General features: G+C 51.7%; 1 protein-coding gene across 2 annotated transcripts in view; it reads right to left on the bottom strand.

Annotated features, from left to right (window-relative positions):
- COL26A1 (collagen type XXVI alpha 1 chain) overlaps positions 1-22,559 on the bottom strand; it is a 140,583-nt gene that overhangs the window by 96,907 nt on the left and 21,117 nt on the right. For both annotated transcript variants that reach the window (XM_044915153.1, XM_044915152.1), the window contains exon 2: positions 3,806-3,928. In XM_044915153.1, coding sequence (XP_044771088.1) covers positions 3,806-3,928 — 123 coding nt within the window. The remainder of the gene's footprint in view (positions 1-3,805; positions 3,929-22,559) is intronic.

The following is a 22,559-nucleotide window of genomic DNA, read 5'->3' on the forward strand; positions in this document are numbered from 1 at the left end:
AAGGAAATTAAATTTGTAGCTTAAAAACTCCTTCAAAAGAATTCTCCAGCCCCAGATGTTTTCACTGGAGAATTTTACCAAACTTTTAAGAGGAATTAATACCAATTCTACACAATCTCTTCCAGAAAAATGCAGAAGGAGGGAGCACATCCTAACTCATTCTATCTGATCTATTTCAGATCAGTCTATCCAATTTCAAGACTTATTATATAGCTTCAGCAAGCAAGGCCTAGTGATATTGGCAGAACCATGGACGCATGTTATCAATGGAACAAGACAGAGAACTTAGACCAACACAAATATGCCCAAATGGTTTTTGACAAACATGCAAAAGCAGTTCAAGAAAGGAAGGATGGCCTTTTCAACAATGATGCCAGAGCAACTGGATATCCACAGACAAAAAAAAAAGAATCTTGCCTTAAATGTCACACCTTGCACAAAAATTAACTCAAAATAGATCATGGACTTCATAAAACTATAAAACTTTTAGGAAAAAAAATAGGAGAAAATCTTCAACCACTCATGGGCATTTACGCAGAGAAATGAAATCCTGTATTCATGCAAAAATCTGAAGGTACCCAAATGTTGATGACAGTTTTATTCAGAATAGCCCCAAACTGGAAACAACCGAGATGTCTTTCAACAGCTAAATGGTTAAACTAACTGTGGGACATCCGCACCGTGGAACACTACTCAGCCATAAAAAGGAACGAACTGCTCATACACCCAACAGCAGGGGATGACTCTCCAGAAAATCATGGTGAGGGAAAAGATCCGCTCCCGTAAGGTTACCTACTGTGTGATTCCATTCTTGAAATGACAACACTTTAAAAGTGGAGAACAGATTAGTGGTTACCAGGGGTTTTGGGGAGCTTGGGGGCAGGAGGAAAGTGGGTGTGTCTTCAGAAGGGCAATATATGGGGTCGTGATGTACAGAAAATATTCTGTATCTTGACTGTATCAATGTCAATATCTCAATACTCTGGTTGTGACATATCGTATAGTTTGGCAAGATGGCACCATTGGGGGGAAGAAGATGAACAGTACATGGGATCCAAAAAAGAAAGAGGACACATGGAATCTCTCTGTCTTTTTTCTTACAACTGTGTGTGAATCAACAATGCTCTCAGAATAAAAAGCTAATCAAAAAGAAACCTAAATCGGATCATTTCTCATCTCTACTTAAAACTCTCAGTGGCTTCCCAGTACACTGACATAAAATCCATACTTAAAAAAATAATTTAAAAAATTAAAAAAATTTTTTAAAAATTTTTTTAATTTAAAAAAATAAAAATAAAAAGTCCAAACTTAAGGCCCTGGAGATCAGTCTCTGGCCTATGCTCCCCTCCTCACCTGCTCTGCTTCTGGACACTGACTTACTCTCTGTGCCTTCATCTAGGACCTCCCTGCCTCAGGGCCTTTGCACCAACTATCCTCACCCAATATCACATGGAGGCTCTTTCTCCTCACTCTTTGCTCAGCATCAACATCATCCTTTCAGGGTCTCTCTCGTGCCTGCTCTAAAGTAGCCCCAATTCATGCCCAGTCACATCACCCCTATCTTAATTTCCTACACTCATTATGAGGCGATATTTTTTCTCGTTTTCGTATGTAGGTGAATACAAACCCCATGAGGAAGAGGACTTGGTCTTACTCTCCATCATATTCCCCTCTGGCACATAGTAGGGCCTTCAATGAATATTTGCAGAAAGGGTTGAGTCAAAGAATAAATGCAAGCAAAGAGGTCTGTGTGGGGCTCCTGGCGGGGAGAGGGTGGGGAACCATGCCAGTCCCCGAGTGCATTCTGAATAGGGCCTCAAAGTTTTCACAACCACGCTCTCGCTTCCCCCACCTGGGTCATCAACTCCCCGAGCTGGGGCCTGGTCTGGGTTCTCACAGAGGACAGGAGGCCTCCCCAGAGCGTGGATACAGGAGGAGGTCAACACATGTTTATTTGGGGGAGGAGGGGAGCTGGGCCATGAAACCTCAGGCGCATCCCTATGGGGCCTGTTTGATGGGCCAGAGTCGTACCCGACCTCATCCCTGTGACGATTCTTTTGACATTGGGCAAGTCACTTTGCTCTGAGCGTCAGACTCCCGACGGCAAGTGTACGGATTAGTTTATAAGACGAGGGCTCTCTGCGAGAGTGAAGTGCAGTATTCACGGTTCACCCTGTGCGTGAATTCAAAGTGCTGTGACCTCTTGGATCTCCTTTCATCCTCCTGATACTGAGCCATCAGTTCAATAGTATCTCTTGAGCTCCTGAATGCAAGGCACGGGGGGGAGAGGGGCACAGGAGAGATCAAAGCAATTCCTGCCCTCCTGTGGCCCCCTGGAAAGTGACAGAGTGTCAGGGAGGAAAGGCACTGAATTAGGTCAGGAGATGCAGCTATTCCCGGCATGAAGCCAGGCCAGGCAGAAGGACCAGCAAACGTGAAGGCCCCGAGGAAGGACGGAGTCTCCAGGCCAGCAAGGTCCGTGTGGCCACAGCCCCAGGACCAGGGAGGCTCGTGGAAGGCCTTGGGGTCAGGAGGGAAACAGGGTCCATGTCCAGACTTTGATCGGCTGTGGAGAGAGGTAGAGACTGTCCTGTAAGAGAGATGGAAGCTCCTGGAAGGTCTGGAGCAGTGCCGTGATCTGATAGAGGACGTGGAGGGGACGGGAGAGGTGGGAAGACCAGAGAGCAGCTACTACAAACACAGTGCCTAGGGGCGCCTGGGTGGCTCAGTCGGTTAAGCGACTGCCTTCGGCTCAGGTCATGATCCTGGAGTCCCGGGATCGAGTCCCTCATCGGGCTCCCTGCTCAGCAGGGAGTCTGCTTCTCCCTCTGACCCTCTTCCCTACTCATATTCTCTCTCCATCATTCTCTCTCTCTCTCACTAAATAAGTAAAAATCTTAAAAAAAAAACAAAACACAGTGCCTCGTATATGCAAAGCCACAAAACCAGGACCCAGGACGAGAGTGCACACGGTGCCCCACGTCGCCAGGGAGCTGGGGACAGTGCCGAACCCTACTGTCCTTCCTCTCCCTGCCCAGCCATAGACAGAGCAGATGCACCCCAACCCTACCTCGTATATGAGTTACTGGAGAGAGAGGAAAGTACATTAAACCCTCGTTCCTTAACAGATAATAGCCACTTAAGTGGCAATGATAATTGAGACCAGAGATATGGAATTCCTCTCAAGAATGAGCATTAAGTCTTACTCAACAAAGGGATGGCTCAGGACAAATTCGTATCTGCTGTGACCAAACATTCTGTTCTGAGCTCCTCATGCCAAGGAGAGGGAGAGAACTCTCGGGAGGCCTGTAAACACCCACACCGAGGACAAGACCCTGCAGTGGGTCTTGATGTGATGTGATGGGTCCGATGTGAACACCGTTCACATCACTGCTTCAGTCCCAAAGCAAAGGGCAGTTGTGAAAAGTAGGGATCATCCTGAGAATGCTGAGGAACTGCCTGAGGGCTGGGGGGGGGGGCGTAAGGGGGGGGGGGCCGTGGTGGGGCCTCACCTGGCCCTCCCCCACCCCTCAGTCCCCTCACCCCACTTCCTGTCTATGGTGCTCTTCTGCTCATCAAATACCACCGGATTGTGAAGTTCTTTCAGGGTGGGAAGCACGTCCCTTTCATCTTGCCCACACATAATCCCCCTGCTCTGTACACAAAAGGTGCCCCATAAACGCACACTCAGCTCTTGTTTCCGAGCGTCAAACCCCCTCCCCAGCAGCTTGTGCTGGGGTTGGATTCACCCAAGGGAACAGAAAGGAAAAGGAAGGGCAGAGCTGGACCACCCCACAGCCTTTACCTCACGAGGTTGGCACAGGGCCCCGGCCACCGGCAGCTCTGGTACACACGCTGGACCACTGTCTCCGAGCCGTTCTGCACCTGGCAGGACACCGTCCGCGTCACCGTGTGATGGCACCAATGCCTGTGGGGACAGCAACAGTCATGTCAGCCCTTCTATTCCTGAGGTGCTGACTGCACGGCAAAAGGCCATGCTGGCCAAGGAGAGGTCCCTCCATAAAGCTGCGGGGTGGGGGTGCTCATTCTCCTGGGTAAGGGGTCCACTGAGACCCTCGGTCCAGGACTAAGGGGAAAGGGAAGTACCCACCACAGCCTTGGCCACCAAGCCCTGACATCCATCATTTCAGTCTTCAAATACTCGGAATGAACCCCTGCCCACCGGGAAATCCCACTCTGGTGAGGAAGACTAAGAGGGAAGTGATTATAACCCACAGGAACACGGGGCCATAGGTACAACCAAAAGATGCACACGGGCAACTAGGGGAACAGAGCAGGGCACCCAACCCAGGTCCCGAGAAAGACGAACCACCTGGGTACTGAAAGGTGAGAGTCAGCCCACAGCAAGTGCAATCACACGCGGCCCAAAGGCTGGAGGGAGAGGAGGAGCCAGGAGGGAGGGGAGGAGCCAGGAGGAAGGAAGCGACGTGGTACCTGTCAGGCTAGATGTGGGTCTTATCATGAAGTCAGTGGGGAGCCCCTGAAGGACTCTGACCAGGGGAATGCCTCGATGGGTCTGAGTTTAGAAAAATCTCTCTGGTGCAGTGAGAGGTGCGGAAGCCTGAGCTGGGACGTGGCGCGGGGGGGGGGGGGGGGGGGGGGAGATATATGCAAACAATATTGTGATTGGATCCAACAGCAGCCCATGCTCCCACCTCCCCCTCCCATTCCCCCCCACCCAGATCCTAGAAATTTAAAATCTAAAAATAAGTCCCTGTTGCAACATCAGCAAGATGGTGGGACAGGAGGTCTCCTACTCCTATCTCTCCTCAGTAACCATAATTTGCCAGCCAGCCATGGACAAAAATGCCCTTTCGGGAGCTTTGGGATTTTTGCAAACTGTGCATCTTATAAGAGGTTAATATCCGAAACATATAAGGAACTCATAAAACTCAATAGCCAAAAACCAAATAATCTGATTTTAAAATGGCCAAAGGACCTGAATAGACATTTTTCTAAAGAAGACGTACAGATGGCCAAAAGTATACGAGAAGGGGCTCAACATCACTCACCACCAGGAAAATGCAAATCAAAATGAGAGATCACCTCACACTTGTTAGGATGGCTATTATATCAAAAGGACATGAGACAACAAGTGTTGGCGAAGGTGTGGAGAAAAAGGAACTCCAGTACATTGTTGGTGGTAATGGACATTGGTACAGCCATTATGGTAGGTTCCTGAAGAAATTAAAAATGGAACTACCGTATGACCCAGGAATCTCACTTCTGGGCATATATCCAAAGGAATTAATATCAGTATCTAGAAGAGATATCTGCATGCCCATGCTCATTGCAAAATTATTCACAATAGCCAAGATGGAAACAACTAAAGTGTCTATCCATGAATGAATGGACAAAGAAAATGTAGAAAATACACACACATACACACGATGGAATATTATTCAGCCATAAAAAAGATGGAAATTCTATCATTTGCAATAACATGGATGAACCTGGAAGACATTACCCTAAGTAAATAAGCCACAGAAAGACAAATACCATATGATCTCATCTGTATGTGGAATCCAAAACCATCCAACTCATAAAACTAGAGAGTAGAACAGGGATTGCCAGGGGCTGGGGAGTGTGAGAGATGGGGAGATGCTGGTCAAAGAATACAAATGTCCAGTTATAAGATGAATAAGTTCTGGGGATCTAATATACAAATTAGATCTATATGTACGTATATTATTATATTATCTGTGTATTATATATAATCACGGGGTGATTATAGTTAATAATTCCATATTGCATACTTGCAATTTGCTAAGAGAATAGATCTTAAGTGTTCTCACCACAAAACAAACAAACAGTGGTAACTATGTGAGGTGATGAATGTGTTAATAATCTGTAGTAACCATTTCACAATGCATATGTATATTAAGTCATCACGTTGTACACCTTTGGGGGGGGAAAAGCATATTGTACAACCTAAATATACACTTTTTAAATTTGTCACTCATAACTCAATAAAGCAGAAAATGTAAATTAAAAAAAAAAAGAAATCAGCCCCTAACAGCACTGGAAAACAAAGAAGCCGTGATCGAGAAATTTTGAGGAACGCTTGAGAGACTGAAAGTAGGTGGAACTAAGTTGAAAGAGGAAAGCCCACTGGAAACAGGGAAGACTCCAGGTTGACGGTAAATGTGGGCACAACTTGGGAACAGCTGATGTGGCTAATGGGATAGGGGAGGGACCCAGAGATGACTGTCAGAGGACCATGGTACAAGGAGTCAGACAGGTAGGACCCGGATCCCTACCCCTGCTGGTGTCAAGAATCAGGCATTAGATTCACCTGCCTTGAGGCAGGTGTGGTTGGAGAGGGTGCTCCAAAATCTGATGACCCCCAGGAGAAACGGAGACCCTCTCAAGTTTATACAACTGAATTCCTTTTTAAAAAAGATTTACTTATTTGAGAGAGAGAGAGCGCTAGAGCAGGAGGAGGGGCAGAGGGAGAGGGACAGAGAGGCAGAGAAGCAGACTCCCCGCTGAGCCTAGAGCCCGACACGGGACTCGATTCCAGGACTCTGAGATGATGACCTGAGCCGAAACCAAGAGTCAGAGGCTCAAGCAACTGAGCCACCCAGGTGCCCCTATACAACTGAATTATTGCACAATCCTTCTCTACCCCTTACCTATACTACCAACCTTCCAAGAGGCAAAGCAGCAATAAATAGTAAAGCAGAGAAGAGCCAGTGGAAATCCCCAAATACCAAGAATTTCAAAGTATTCGAGAAAAAAAAGGCCAACACCATGAAAGAAAAGCACCAACTCAACAGACAATAAATCACACCTCAGAAAAAGATAATAAAGCAAACCGATGAAGACAATTTTTTAAAACATAATTAATGTCCTCAAAGAGATAAGAGAATTGTGCCCTTGTAAAAAATATTATGAAATGGAAAAAATGAGATTTCTTGGAAATGAAATGTACAACTGTAAAAACCAAAAGCGCAACAGATGGGCTGAAAAATCAGAATAGACACAGCTAGAGAGTTAGCGGATGAGCCGGAAATCCGAGCCATGAACTTTCCAAGGATGCACTGCAGGGGGAAAAGGAGGTGGGAAAGGGGGGGGGGGGGGGGGGGAGAGAGGTGAGAGACCCAGAGGACAGACCACGTGCCAACATATGTCTACTAGTAGCTCTGGAATGGGGGATCGGAGAGAGCCAAGGGAAGTACGTACTTGAAGAAAGAATAAAGAGAGTTGGAGAAAGACATGATTTCTTAATCCAAAAGAGCCCACTGAGTGTTAAACCAGATGAACACAAACAGACATATCATGCTGAAATGTCAGAACCCTCAGGATGGAGACAAAATACCAAATGCTGTAGAAAGGAAAGTAATGCAGATTACCTACAATAAACTGAAATTAGAGTTCTCATCAGCAGCACCAGATTCATCAAGAAACACACTGGTTTCGAATTTTGGAGGGGAAATATCGAGCACCCAGAATTCCGCACCCAGGCAAGCTCTCCTTCAAAGTCAAAGGCAAGATAAAGACATTTTCAGATGCACAGGAACTCGGAAAGCTTACCAGTCACCTTTTCTGAAAGAATCACTGCAGGATGTACTCCAGCAAAATAAATGAAGGATGCAGAAGAAATATATTAAATATGAGAAGCAGTTATGAGCAAAGAAAGAGTAATATGATTTAATAACAGCCTAGCTCTAAAATCCAAAGTGATCTCAGTAAGGAAGAGAGCTGTAAGAGGGACAGAAGGAACCAAAAGTTGCTGGGAGTTTCGTCTTGTTTAAGGAAAGGACATGAGTGTTTTGCAACTTCAGGTACAGCAGAAAAATACACGATTAAAATATACCTTTCAGTTTGAAGATAAATACTAACAAGGATAGAAAGAAGACAAAACTGACAAACCATGAAAGAAAAAAAAAAAAAAAAAGAAAATTTGATTAATCCAACAAAATGCTAGAAAAGCAAGAAGGTAGCAAGAGAAAACACAGTAATTAGAAAACCTTGGAAAGAGAAAGAAGAAAAGAATCCACAAAGATTCGAGCAGAAATGAATGAAGTAGATTTACTTTAAGTGAATCAACAAAACATGTTTTAAAAAAAATCAAATAGACAAAGCTTATAGCAATTCCTAATTAGAAACAAAGACACAAGAGAAAAATTCCAGAGACTTAAAATTATACGTAAATTTTATGTGTGATCTTGCATCAAAATTTTTCAAAACCTGGACAATTTTCTAGGCAAATCTCTACTACTAACATTTGCACTGTCAAAAAGAGCATAAAGTAATCGAAAATCTATCCCTCTCCCCCAAAGATACCAGGAGACCTAGTTCAAAACCTGGGTCTGCCACCAACCTGCTCTGTGACTTGAGCAAAGTGATGTCCCCTCTCTGAGCCTCAGTGAAATAAAAAATCTTACCCCTTAAGTTTTTTTTTTTTTTTAAGATTTTATTTATTCATTTGAGACACAGAGTTAGAGAGAGAGCACCAGCAGGGGGAGAGGCAGAGGCAGAGGGAGAGGGAGAAGCAGGCTCCCCGCTGAGCCAGGAGCCCGACGTGGGGCTCGATCCCAGGACCCTGGGATCACGACCCGAGCCGAAGGCAGACGCTTAACCATCTGAGCCACCCAGGCGCCCCTCTTACCCCTTAAGTTTATTGCAAGGGCTACGTGAGCAGATTCAGGTTAGTGGTGTATAAATCATGTGGCACTCACTACTAAAGTATCCCTGATTGGCTGGCTACCAGAACCCCACAGTGTCCATAAAAGCCTAGGGACTGACCTTACGCATTTTGGAGCTGGGAGGAGTAGTGAGCAGTTAAACCTCGCTGCCCATAGCTCAGACTTGAGGCTGAGTGCGGAAGGGAATCCAGCCTTCCAGCCCAGAGGACCATCAGGGTCCCACCTCCCCAGTACACACCTCCACTCTTGCCTCTGACAGATCAGTCTGGAAATTGTGCAAGATGGCGGCATCTAAGCCCTTCCTTCATCTCTACTGGGGAGCACTGGTGCCATCTCAGGCACTAAGCGTGACTCTCTTGGGGATGAACCAACCCGAGGACAGTGCTCCATCCCGACATCCGCCCGTGGCGTTCTGGAACAGACAGACCAGCCAGCCATCTCCGAATCACGCGGGGTCAGGGTTGTCTATAGGGAAATGAGCTGTGAATTGCAAAACATTTTCAAATGCCTCGATTCATCATCTCCAGGACATTTGATCTTTTAATGGGCTGTAAATGGCTTCCCAAACTCAAAACCTGGCCAAAAACAACGAAGAAGGCAGGCAGAGACAAGGGAAAAGGGATCTAGGCCTTCTCAGATGGAATTCAAAACCTTGTTCATGTCCAGGCACCACGGTTCCAGAGAATCTTGGTGTCAGGCACTCTTCTCCCATGTGGGGTCCCTCTTAGGATCCCCATGTCCTGAACATTCCATGTCTCCTGTTTGTGGGTGGTATCACAGCGCCACCCACCCCCACCCCTGCCCATGGTGGGTGCATACAGATCTGTAAGGACCACAGAATAACTCCACCAGGAGACTGGCTTGGCAGGAGACATATGTCCCTTTTAAGACCCTTCTGGAAGGACTGGCCCAAGAGTACAGAATTCGGGAGTGGCAGGGCTGGTCCTCGAACTGCCTGGCAGTGAGGGTGCCCTCAGCAGCCTTCATCAGGATGGGAAGGGGCTGACATTATCTTTGAGCAGCAAATGTCTCTTCCATACCTCCCCTCCTCCTCCCCAGCTGGGTTCTCATGGAGGGTCCAGGATGGGAAACTTCCTCCCAGCCTTGGGGACAGACGGGCTCCCATGCAGGTCCCTTTTCTTATGAGACTGGGTCCACTCCCTGATGGGGTAGAGCCACTGACTTGGCCCTGCTCTACCCACCTAGAGGCTGCTTCTACCGTGGTCTTCACCCTGCTCAGTGTTTGGCTCTATGACTTGGCTGAGCTCCGAAATTCTTAATTTGGGGTCCTTTGGGACAACGAGCACTAAGTGGCTTCAGGAAATCATGGCACAAAGGAATGGAGGGTCTTCAGGACACCCCTGGTCCAGGCCCACCTCTGAATATAACTAATCCAGGGAGATGCCAATATGGCAACTTCTCCTCCCCAGAGCCCTGGTCCCACCCCAAGCACCGACCCCCCGAGTCCCCCAGTTCTATCTGAGCTTTGCCTTGGGACTTGATCTCACTCACACTTTCCCTCAATCCCCAGGACCCGAAGCTCCGAGCCCAGACCAAGCCCTGGGGCTCTGACGGTGTCCTCCCTTCCCGGAGGATCACCCAGTCTGCCCCCTTTCCCCTGTCCCATGCTCTGCCCCACCCTCATGCTGAGTCACCTCAGTGCTTCCCCTTGAACCCCAACATATAGGCCCTACTTTTCTGGACAGTGGTCACACATCATCGTAGCCTATGGGACACTCTGAGACATACCATTTCAATCTGTCCAATACTGAGCACATTGCTCTCCAGACCCAACTGGGTCCATCTTGGTGACCAGCATCACTAAACTCCTGGTCCCTTTACCCAGAACGCCCAGCGGCAAATTGCCGCAGACTCCACCTTCTCCCTCCCTCACTCCCCGTGGTCACTTAGCCCCCACACCAGGCAAGTCCACATCCTCAACCCCTCTCCTGCTCCATCTTGATCTTGCACCTGGACGGCCTTGGTGCCTGCTGGTCTACCAGCCTCTAGCCCTATCTCCCTGCAGTGTCCTCTACACGCCACCAGAGGCCACTCCCTAAACCACAAATCTGTCCTGCCCCTGTCACTTCCCTTCCCCATCCCCCACAGCTCCCACCCACCTCCCTTGGTACCACCTCCTACCACGCTGCATCTTGCCACGCACACTGTCACAGTGTCCTCCCTGGCGTGCCGTCCCACCGTCTTCCGTTTGGCCAACTGTTACCCTACGAGTCTTCATTTGGGCTCTGTCCTCTCCTGGAGTCCCTCCCTGACCCCCTGGCCAGGAAGGGACCCCTGCCTCAGGCTCCACAGGCTCCCGTGCATCCCCTGATCTTAGCCCCAATCGTACTAGAAAACTATAGGCTCCCAAGGACAGTGGACCCAGAACAGGCCTCATGAAGTTGTGCTGATCCGACCCCAAGCCCTATGTCCCAGCGGGACTTTCTCTCACCCACTTGCACTCACTCACCAAAAACTGTTTCTCGGGCTCTGCTGGGTGCCAAGCCCTGAGCACCAGCAAGTTCTGCCCCCATGGCTGGGACTACCCATCTGAAGGTTAAGGGCGTTGAGTTTCAGGCCCCCCTCCGCCCAGCCCTGATCATTCTAATTACCTGGCCATACTCTGCCCAACCCCCAGAGGCCAGTTCCACGGGTTCTGTGGGCCAGCTGGGTTCAGGGAGCTCTGTGAGAAGCCAGGTTTGCAGCCTGAAGGCAACGGCCACGTGGATGGGCAATCTGGATGACTCTGAGACCGTGCCCTTGAAGCAGAGCCCATGGGGCTTAGCTGGTCCCCAGAGAGATGCCGGCAGAGGAACCAGGTCCTCGCCCCTTCCCAGGAGAGAAAGAACAGCTCAGGTACAGAATCAGCCCACCTGGCTTCTGGCCATTCAGAGACCCTCTCCTGTGGGCAGAGTTGGGCTCAGGACCCCATGACCTGTTTTGGGGTTGGCAAAGCAGTCCCATGTACTGTTACGGGCTGAGATGTGTCCCTACCCCCAAATTCATATGTTGAAACCCTAACCCCCAATGACTCAAAATGTGACTGTATTTAAAGATAGAGTCTTGGGCCACCTGGGTGGCTCAGTCGGTGAAGCATCGGACTCTTGATTTCAGCTCAGGTCGTGTTCTCGGGGTTGTAAGATCAAACCCCGAGTAAGACTCCACGCTCAGCGGGGAGTCTGCTGGGGATTCTCTCTCTCTCCCTCTGCCCCTCCTCCAGCTCATGCTCTCTCTCTCTCTCTAAAATACATAAATAAAATCTTTTTAAAAAAGTCTTTAAAAAGGCAATTAAGTTAAAATGAGGTCAGTAAGGTGGGTTGTAATCCAGTGTGACTGGTGTCCTTATAAAAAGAGGAAACTTACAAATTATGAACGCAAAGATGTACAGAGGGAAGACAGCGTGAAGATGCAGGGAGAAGGCCATCCACGAGGCAAGCAGAGGGGCCTCGGGGGGGAACCACCCTTGTCAACACCTCTGTCTTGAGCTTCCAGCCTCCAGCACCATGAGGAAATTCATTTCTGTCATTTAAGCTGACCGCGTGTGGGACTTAGTTGTGGTGGCCCCAGGAAACCTGCACATACGTGATCTCACATAATCTTCGCAACAATTCTCAGGTAGGCGCTTTACAGAGAAGGAGGCTGAGCCTCCAGAAGAGACAAGGTCACACACTGAGCACGTGGTCCTTTTAGACCCTGAAGCTCAGTCTTCAATTTGATGCTCCATGCTGCACCCACCTTGCCCAGGAGGCCAGCAGACGGTTAGAGAACTAGTACAAAATCACCCAGCAGGTGCTTAGTAGCCATGTCCCTCTGGGAGCCATCCCACCTGCAAACCAGGAAGCCGGAGGGACCCAGTGGTCTCACACATGGGGTGGGGGCTGTCACAGATCAGGAAACGAGACATGGGGCGAGGGCAGACGGAACACGTCCCAGGCCACCCAACAAGCAAGCCGACGTGCACCCAAGATTCAAGCCCAGCCCTGAGCTGCTCGGCTACACCTGCCAGATGGACTTGAAGAGCACCTGGGGCTTGGCAGACAGTGGTCTCTCCACGTGGGGCCATGCTGCCTGGAGGGGGCCGGGCCGCAGATGGTGCTGGAAGCAGCAGGCTGCTGACGGGAGGCGCAAACCAGGAGCTGGTGCACACGGGGGCCTGGGTCTTGGCAGGGAAGAGGGATCCAGGCTAGATCTCCCCAGCCTGGAGCAAGGAGCCAAATCTAACAAGATGAAACATGACCGGGCGAATGTGGAGTCCAGCCCTGCGGCCCCAAAACCAAGCAGATGAGCCCCAGATGGGGCGGGAAGGTTCTCGCCAACAATAAGTTCAGTGCGAGTCAGTGGTATGTGCTGTATTCCGAAAGGCAAAGGCAATCTCAGGCTGTCTTCGTGCAGAATAACGAGAGCACCCTGCTCCCCTCTGCACCAGCCCATGGGGTGTGGACACTGGGCCGTGCCCCGGATCCCCCTCCGGGCCCCCCTCAACGAAGGGCTATCAGCGGTCAGACCCTCCCAGTAAAAGCTGCCTCGCCTGACATCCTGCTGTCCCCAGGGCAACCCCGTCCAGGGTCTGGTCCATGCACGAGTTGAAGGGCCCAGCCATATGGACATCAGGACAAGTCGAAAGGTCCACTGTAGCCGCAGGGCTCCCCGGGGAGGTCGGTGGTAACTGTCGCTGGGCCTGCATCCCAGCTCAACTTCTCCTTCTGACTCCCAAGTCCGTCCTCTCCCTTCCGTGGTCACCGATCCCAGGACACATCCTCTGTGCCGGACTCCGTCTCAGAATCTGCTTCCTGGGGACTTGGCCTGGTGTCTGCCATGAACCCAACAGGGAAAGAAACAAAGTGACACCCAGTGCACTGGGAGCGGTCTATGTCCTAGAGGCTAGGGGGACGAGGAGGCCGACCCGTAGAGCAGTGAGTGTCCATGGGAAGAGGACAGCTCGGAAGCCCAGGATTTGGCCAGGGGGAGGGGAAGGCCCCACACCCCTCGCATTCACACCTGCCCTCTCCAGCAGGTGAGAACAGTCGGCAGTGGGTTCTTCGGATAGAGTGAGCAGAAACACGCCGGGGGCCGCAGCGGGGGTAAGACAGCTCTGGGGGCAGCTCTGAGGGGCCTGCTCTCCACCAGAGACACCTTCAGGTGAGACATGCTCAAGTGGCCCCAGGGGCCCCGAGTCAGCTCAGAGCATGGAGCCGCCTGGGAGACTGACCTCCAGAGACCGGAGCCACACAGTGTCTCCCAACAAGACAAGTGTCCCTGTGGCTGGTGTTTCTCTCCATCTCTCAACCAGTGAGCCGCTGTCCGGAGTGACGGTTTCGTTCCTGTAAGAATAACTGAATGTGTGATCCACTTAGTCCTGATCAGTTTTTAGGGCCCAGAAACCAGTAGGAGCGTTTGCTACGCAGAGAGATTTGTCTGCCCCCCCCGACAGATTTTATTGGAACTGTCGTCCATTTTGAGGCAAGACCAGGGAGGAATTTAAGTCATTTTAAGGTCACTGACTTTCAGAGGGATAGGCTGCTGATCCAAAAGCCTGGCAGCAACCGACCCAATCTTTCTGTAAAAACAGGGGGGCAATGACGTGGACTGCGGGGTCCAACGCTGAAGCCGGGTGGGAGAATGAGGCGTGTGGGTCTGGATGTGGGTCCGCGGGCAAAGCAGGGAGCCAGGGTGCCCCCAGACAGCACAGCTGTGCTGCTTCCTAACTATCTGTATTCATTCTCTAGCACTTTCCATGGTGGGGAATTCCTGAGGCCTCCCCCACCTGAGACAAGGCTGGAAAGAACCCCATATAGAGCATCAGCCACTTACAGATTGAATTTCCCATTCACACGGGGGCAGCTGAGGGAGCATACAACTTGGCCGAACAGAAAGCGTGGCTTTGAGCATCTCAAGAAGGATCCACGATGACTCCCATTAATGGGAGTGCCAGAGGCAACAAGTTGCCAGAGTTTGGTGCCAAACGTCTTCCGTGGGATCAGCGTTCCCGAGGCCACCTGCTGAGAAACGCTCCAGCGACACAGATTCCACGACCAGAACTGGAACTCACCAGAACTTTTATGGAGTGAGGCATGTCCGCCTTGGACCGTGAGCCGTTTGGCCTGCAAGCGACCTCTACAGAAGTCAGAGCTTTCTGTGTGGCCAAGATCAGGACAGGACCGAGTTGTGTGTCCTCGGTGGTCCTTCTCAAGTGCACCGTCTCTCAAAACCACCTGCTGACTCGGGTCCTGTAGGGATGGGCCCAAGAATATGCACTTGTAACAGGCTTCCCGGGGATGCTGGGTGAGGACAGTGATGCTTTCCACCCAATGGAAGTTGGAACCGAAACAGGAAAAAGAGTAACTGACATTTACTGAGCGCTTGGATGTGCCAGGTACTGGGGCAAGCCTCGGACACATCTCCTCCTGTAATCCTTATAGAAACCCACCATGGAAGAGCCACCACCATACCTGTGTTCAGAAGAAGCCAGCCAGACTAAGCAGCTTCCCTCACTCCATCCCTCTGCCAGGAAAAATGTATGCTTACCACACCTTGAGCCACACTGAAAGGATGGCCTCATTCTCTCCCAGTTCTGTTTCCTGAGACAGAGACTCTGGTTGGCCCAGCTCCTCTGTCCACGCCAGGCCCCAGCAGGTCTGCTTGCCTTGGGTCAGATGCCCACCCCTGGTCCAGTCAGGTGTGGGGAACTCGCATGGCACAGAACAGGGGGCCTAGGGCCCCCTGCGGCAGGCACTCTGGGGGACTGTGTCCTTTAGAATAGACAGTGAGGGAGGTGGGTGCCTAACTGGCCTCTCATATATGACACGTGTGTCCCCAGTAGTCATCTCCTCCTCCTCCTTCTTTGGTAACCAACCCCACTTTTCTTCAGACTCTGGGCATCAGTAAGTGCAAAAAAGGTGGGTAAGACCATAATCTCATTGGTCGAAGTGTGGACACGTTCATTCATGTCTGGTCAGTGACAAGTAAGGGGAAGTCAACTGAAGGGCTTCTGCAAAATACCATCCCTTATGGGGGAGGGAGGATTCAAGAAGAGAAGTTCATGCTTTTTTCTGTACACAGGTAGATGAGGATGTGATGCCTGGAGCTGTGGCAGCCATCTTAGAGCCATGAGGGAAGATAGCCTAGGGAGAGCAGAGTAAAAAGCAGGGTCCTTGAGCATTCGATGCTGCCGAATTAACCAACCCTCGAGCCACCCATTTCTCAATATGTGAAATATTATGACTTTGTTGTTTCAGCCTATGTCAGTAGGGTTTTTATGATGCACATTTAAAAGCATCCCAGACAAAACAACCTGCTGTCAAAGCGTACAAATGTGAGGCCAGGAGGCCTAGTTTGTGTCCTACTTGCACCACTTACCACCCGCATGGCTTTGGGCAAGTCTCAACTTCAGAGCCTCAGTTCCTCATCTGCAAAATGGGAGCCTGCTTTCCAAGAGCTGCTCAAGAGCAGTAACACCTATGTGAATGAATACAGACATATGGGCTGCACAGCTCCAGGCAGAGGGTAGGTATAACCACTATGCAGACTGCCACCCCTTGGTTGGGGTTTTAGGCTCCTCTGGATGTAAACGTGCTGCTTCCAGTGACCCCCACCACTGAATAGCAGCCAAGGTGCTGGCTCTGGATGGCGTGGGCCAAGGTGGCATCACTCACTGTTCCCACAAAGGTTCACAGAGCTCCTGCTTCATGTAGGGTCCCAGACTAGCCGTGTGGCCACTGTGTGCCCTCACCAACCCGGGATGGTGGGAAGTGCCCAGGACGTGGGTGGGTCAAGAGAGCCAGCCCCCGGGGCCAGTCCCGCTCTGCCTAGCTGAACGGGCTTTGCCATGCGTGAGGCTCAGTTGCCTCGTCTATAAAATGAGGAAAATGACCTGCAGCCACCAGGCTGCTGAGAGCAAGAAAAAGAAGTAACAGCCAAAAGCCATCCAGGGAACTGCCTGTGCAGAGGGCAAGGTCGCTGGAATGTTCCCCTGAGGGCCCAGCCGATTGAGAGTCTCAGGGCAGCATCATCAGGGGGAGGAAGGCTTCCCCATGTGGGAGGGGACACGTAGAAAGGCCACCACTCCTCAGCTCCCTCTGCTTCTGGGGACGCTGTCTCCCTCCCGCTCTGGGAAGCAGACAGAATTTGGTTTAGGAATATTTTCCGGAAAGCATCTCGCAAGGGACTTGGATGGAGAATTATGAAAGGTCTGCACTGCAGGGGGCAGGTCTTGCAAAGATCACCTTGTCCCAACCCCCTCTTTACAGGTGAGACAACGAGGCCCCCCAAAGGGAAGGACCCACGGTGGCACAGCAAGCTGGTGGCAAAGTCGGGACGAAAGCCAGGACTCCTGGTTTTAATTTTCTCCCATCCTCCCACAATCAGCAAGGAGACTGGTTCCCAGTGTTCACTTGGGGGAAAAAAAACTGATAAGAATCTGAAGAATGTGGCTGCCAAAAGGGACGAGGGTGGAATTTGGCATCCGATACCCCGAAGATCACACACAATTATGACCCGGCAAGTCTCTGGTGAGCAGAACACCTTTTGGACCTGCGTCCCTTTCCAAAAAGAGCGAGGTTCCGCATCCACATGCCGGGCCCAGCTGGGTGGCCCCCCTGCATCCCGCAGCTGGCTTTGAGTCTCGAAGGAGCCCCTCAATCCCCCCGCAAAGGGCGGGCCCGGAGAACTTGACGCAACTCAGATTCCGGCGGGGAATGAACACGGCATTCCGAATTAAATCCTGCTGTTTATGGAGTTCGCCTCTTCCTCGGGATCGCCGCTTCTCCTGGAGCCTGCTTTGTCTCCCTAGTTCTTCGAGGTGTCTTGCCACCAGCACTCATGACTGGCAGCTCAGTAAACCTCCCCCCTCCCCAGCGGGTAGTGGGGAAACATGGGTTTGACACCACTGGACCTGACACTTTCCACCTGAGACAACTCAGTGGGTTCCAGAGGTCTTCCTGGAAGAGGAAGCCGGAGCCCTGGGGTCACTGTGTGACCATGCACTGGCCCCATCCTTCTCTGGGCCTCCACGTCGCCCTGGCAGCATTGGAGCTGGGGGGTAGGGTTGGGGCAGGGGCTTTTAGAGGCCATCACGCTCACCTTGGGACAGAAGGGCCAGAGTGACGCTGCCTCTCGCCCAGAAGTCAAGACTGTTGGGAAACCAGGCTGGCCAACTGCATGGCTTCTTCGTGCCCTCCAGCCAGCCAGGGCTAGGTTTCTACTGCTCACGGGGCTGGAGGTGCTTACGGCCTCTCCAGGCAGGTCGTTCTGCAAAAACACCTGCAAAGTCGTCCCCAAGCCAGGGGCCTGGTGAGAACTTCCAGCAAAACAAAGCCACTTGCGTGGGGCACATGGTGGGCAGGTGCGTGCTGTGGTCCACCAGCCTAGTCTACCTGCCAGCTTCCGGAGGGCAGGTACCCCGACTGAACCCCTGCCTCCCCGGCCCCTGGCCCCAGTGTAGCACACGGTGCCCATCCGTGAACAGGTGCTCACTAGACGAATGAATGAAGAAAGAAGGGACAGTGGTGGTGTGGACTCCTGATGCTCTCCCCTGAGGTCTCCATAACTGAGCCGTCTGGCCTTCCAGTGGCCCGTCTCCCCAGCCTGAGCTGTGCCCCTCCCCCCACCTGGGCCCTTAGCCCACAGCAGTGTCTTTTAGATAAGTTCCCTCCTCCCCACCCAGCCCCTCCTCTCTCAAATCTCTGCTATGCCCTTTGGACAAGCTGGACCCCTCCCTCTTGGTCGCCCCAACTGTGCCCACCGACTCACAGCCACTGTGCCCCCCCGCGGGGGGTGGGGGACACCACCATCTCTTTCTGTGTCTGGTCCCTGACAGCAGAAACCCACCCAACTTGTATCTCCATGGCCGCACCCGGCATCAAGTAAGCAATAAGTAGAATGTTTGGGAATGAACGAGTTCAGTGGGAGAATTAAACATACGTAAACTGTGTGTTGGAAGAAACAAGTTTAGGATCTTTACATTCAAATTCTACCTTACCATCAGATTCTTTCCCATGGGAAAGCAGCTTTGAAATTAGAATGAAGGCCCATTAGGGGCGCCTGGGTGGCTCAGTTGGTTAAGCGACTGCCTTCGGCTCAGGTCATGATCCTGGAGTCCTGGGATCGAGTCCTGCATCGGGCTCCCTGCTCAGTGGGGGGTCTGCTTCTCCCTCTGCCTGCCTCTGTCCCCAGCCGGGCACCCTCAGCAGCTAGGGGAGAGCGATCAGGAATCCGACACGTACCAGGGGGCCCTCATCTCCCTCCCTACCCAGGATGTCCCCGCACTGCTCAGTCCCCAGGCCCCAAGGCAAGCTCAGCACTCCACATACCAAAAAGGCTTCTTTCCCGAGGCTCTTCTCTGGAAAGCACCTCTCGACTCCCTCACCCACAGTAAGGCTTCCTGCCGGCCCCTCAGTGCCCACCTGGCCACCGCCTCCCCTCTCGCTCCTGGGCACCGTCCGTCCAGGCCTCACAGGTCCCTCCCAGGACACACGAAATCTGATTTCCTCCAGACTCCCAGGGCTGGTGCAGGGCAGGGATGGAAAAGACCAGACCATGCCGACTCCGCGCACCCCCAGCATCCAGCATCAGTGTGGCTCCAGACAGGGCTGAGGAACGAACGTTCCAAAAGCTCTGGAACCACCAGCGGGGCAGCTCTGTGGGGCTGGAGCGGCCCCGGGGGTTCCAGCCTCAGCCTGAGGCCAGGGGAGACAGTAGAGCAGTTTTTACGCAAGGGCACGATGCGAACAGAGCTGAGTTCCAGAAGGTTCCCCCCAGCCGCCCCGATGGGCACGGCCCCAGAACGGAGACTGTGATGGAAGACAAACGCCCCCACCTTTCCCCTCTCATCTGGCTGCTTCTCCCAAGGTGAAGGGGCACCGCCGTGCAGCCACAGGAAAGACACAAAATCACCAGACAGGAGAGCCCATTTCACCTCCAGCCCCGATGATTAAAGGGCTTCCCTCCCAGGACCCCCTGCAGACGGGGGCGAGGGGGTCCCCCACAGGGCCTCCACACCTCACCTGGTCCCAGGAGCCCACAGCAGGGCCCAGCGAACGCGCTTCTATTTGTCTGTGGCTTTCGCCGTGGGATCAACACACAAAATTAAATCCATCGTGGGCTGCAGAATGCTCTGAACCAGGCCACCCAACGGTCACACACGAAAAAACTGCAAACTAATGACTTGCAGTTTTGCTGCTTTCAGAAAGGGTTCTTTTAATCAGTCCTGTGGTGGGATCACTGAGCTTTTTGGTTAGAATTCCTGGGGATAAGGTTTTCTCCCCTCCAGGAGAGACCTCACAGCGGGACGTTTGGACACATGTGATGGTGAGGCCTGGAAACCCGCTGCTTTTTTTTTCCCCCCCTCTCTCTAAACCTTTACTGAAATACACTTGACTTATGAAAAGCTGTATGTAATTAATGGATACAACTTGATGAATTCAGACATAATTATACATTCCACAAACCAGCACCACCGTCTGCCCCGTAAACATACCCGGCCCCTCCTTCTTATTTACTATTATTGTTATTTTGTGATAAGAATCCTTAAGGTCAGAGCTACCCTCTTAGCAAATGTTTAAGCACGGCGTATACTATTAACCACCAGCATCACGATGCACAGGTTTCTCAGATGTTCCTCTCGCGTAAATGAGACTCTGTACTCTTGACAAGTGCCTCCCCGTTTCCTCCCTCCCCCAGCCCCTGGCACACACCCTCTCACTCTCGGCTTCTACAAATTCGACTCTTTGATTTTACGGGTTTTTTTTTTTTTAAGATTTTATTTATTTATTTGAGAGAGAGAGAGAGAAGGAGCATGAGAAGGCGGAGGGGCAGAGGGAGAAGGAGAAGCAGACCCCCGCTGAGCAAGGAGTCCAATGCAGGACTCGATCCGAGGACCCTGCTTGGGATCATGACCTGAGCCGAAGGCAGACGCTCAACCGACTGAGCCACCCAGACACCCCTGATTTTACGGTTTTAAGTTTGACTATATTAGATCACTCATCTACATGGGATCATGTAGCACGTGTTCTTCTGCGTCTGGCTTGTTTCACTTAGCATACTGTCCTCCAGCTTCCTCCCTGTTGTCCCAAATGGCGGGACTGCCTTCTTTTTTAAGGCTGAGTAATATTCCAGTGTATTCGTAGAGACCACATTTTCTTCATCCATTCATCTGTTGCTGGATGGAAACCTGCTGTGTGGTGACAGAAAGTTCCAGCAGCAGCTCAGAAGACCAGAAGGTCTCCTGCTTTCTGATCCTCAGAAACTTGGGAGTCAGGACAGGACAGGGGGGTCGTGACCGTTCTGCAGATGAAAAGATTGGGGTTCAGAGCAGGGACATGGTATATGGCCTTGCTGTTGCTGCTATAACAAATTACCTCCAACTTAGTGGTATAATACGGCACGTATTTATTATCTGATAGTTCTGGAGGTCCGAAGTCTGAACTCAGTCTCGCTGGGCTGGAGTCAAGGTATCAGTGGGCTGGTTCCCTCTGGAGGCTCCGCGTTCCTCGGTCCCTTCTGCACGTCACTCTGACCCCGTGCTTCTGTTGCTGCATCCCCCGTTCCCTTGGACCCTCTCACCTCTCTCTTAATGGGATCCTTGGGATTGGGTTGTGCGCACCCTGATAACTCAGGACCTTCTCCAATCTCAACATCTGCAAAGTGCCTTTTACCAGGTCAGGTCGCTTATTCACAGGCTCTGGGAAGATCAGGACGTGGACATCTTCGGGGGCCATCATTCTGCCTCCCACACATGGCTGGCCCCAAGCCACACAGCCAGGAGGTGGCCACACTGGGCCCGGGGAGGGAGGCCCAGTTCCGACAAGTGGGAACTGGGTCACAAGCCTTCGGCACGCTTTCGGGGTTCCCAGACATCCCCATACATCCGGTTTGGGGACACGGGTCAAAGGAACAGTGCAGACGTCCTGTGGATGGGATGCAGGAGGTGGGTGCATGTGGCTCAGGAATGCCAGACCCACCCCCCCCCAGGGCACCTCTGCTCCTATTGTTTCCATCGACCTGGAGAACCCTCCCGCCTCTGCACCCACCTCCAGAGTCCCAACTCACAGCAGCTTCTCCCTTCTCTGCCTAGAAGGACCTCCGTCCCAGCCACTTCCATCCTCCTGCTCTCAGGCTCACCCCGCCCCCAGCCTCCATGCTCCCACACTGCTCTGCCGTGCCCCTAGAATGCACACCCACAACGCAGCAGACACATATGCACGTGGCCCTCTCCCCGCCAGGCCACTCATGTCCCCTTATCTGTGTTCCCTTCATTGCTCATCCTCCACCCTCAAGCACCTGGGATTGGGTTGGTCGGTGGTTGGTCAGACAGCTCAGTGGTTAAGGGCATGAGCTAGGACAGCCTGGGTTCAAATCCTGGCTCTGCCCTCACTAGCTGCATGACCCTAGAGGGGCCGGGGAAGCTGTTAAATCTCCCCTCAGTTTCCCTACCTATAAAATAAGAGCACCTAGGGCGCCTGCGTGGCTCAGTTGGTTGGGCGACTGCCTTCAGCTCAGGTCATGATCCTGGAGTCCCGGGATCGAGTCCCGCATCAGGCTCCCTGCTCAGCAGGGAGTCTGCTTCTTCCTCACCCTCCCCCATCTCGTGCTCTCTCTCTCTGTCTCATTCTCTCTCTCAAATAAATAAATAAAATCTTTAAAAAAAAAAATAAGAGCACCTAGAGGCACCCAGGTGGCACAGTTGGTTAAGCATCCGACTCTTGGTTTCGGCTCAGGTCCTGATCTCAGGGTCATGAGATCGAGCCCTGCCTTGGGCTCTGCGCTCAGCGGGGAGTCTGCTTGGATAGTGTCTCCCTCTGCCCCTTCCCCCACTCACATGCTTGCTCTCTCTCAATTAAATAAATGAATCTTAAAATAATAATGGTACCTAACCCATGGGGACATTGTGAG

Source organism: Neomonachus schauinslandi, chromosome 5, assembly GCF_002201575.2.
Source record: "Neomonachus schauinslandi chromosome 5, ASM220157v2, whole genome shotgun sequence".
In the NCBI taxonomy this organism is placed as follows: Eukaryota; Metazoa; Chordata; class Mammalia; order Carnivora; family Phocidae; genus Neomonachus; species Neomonachus schauinslandi.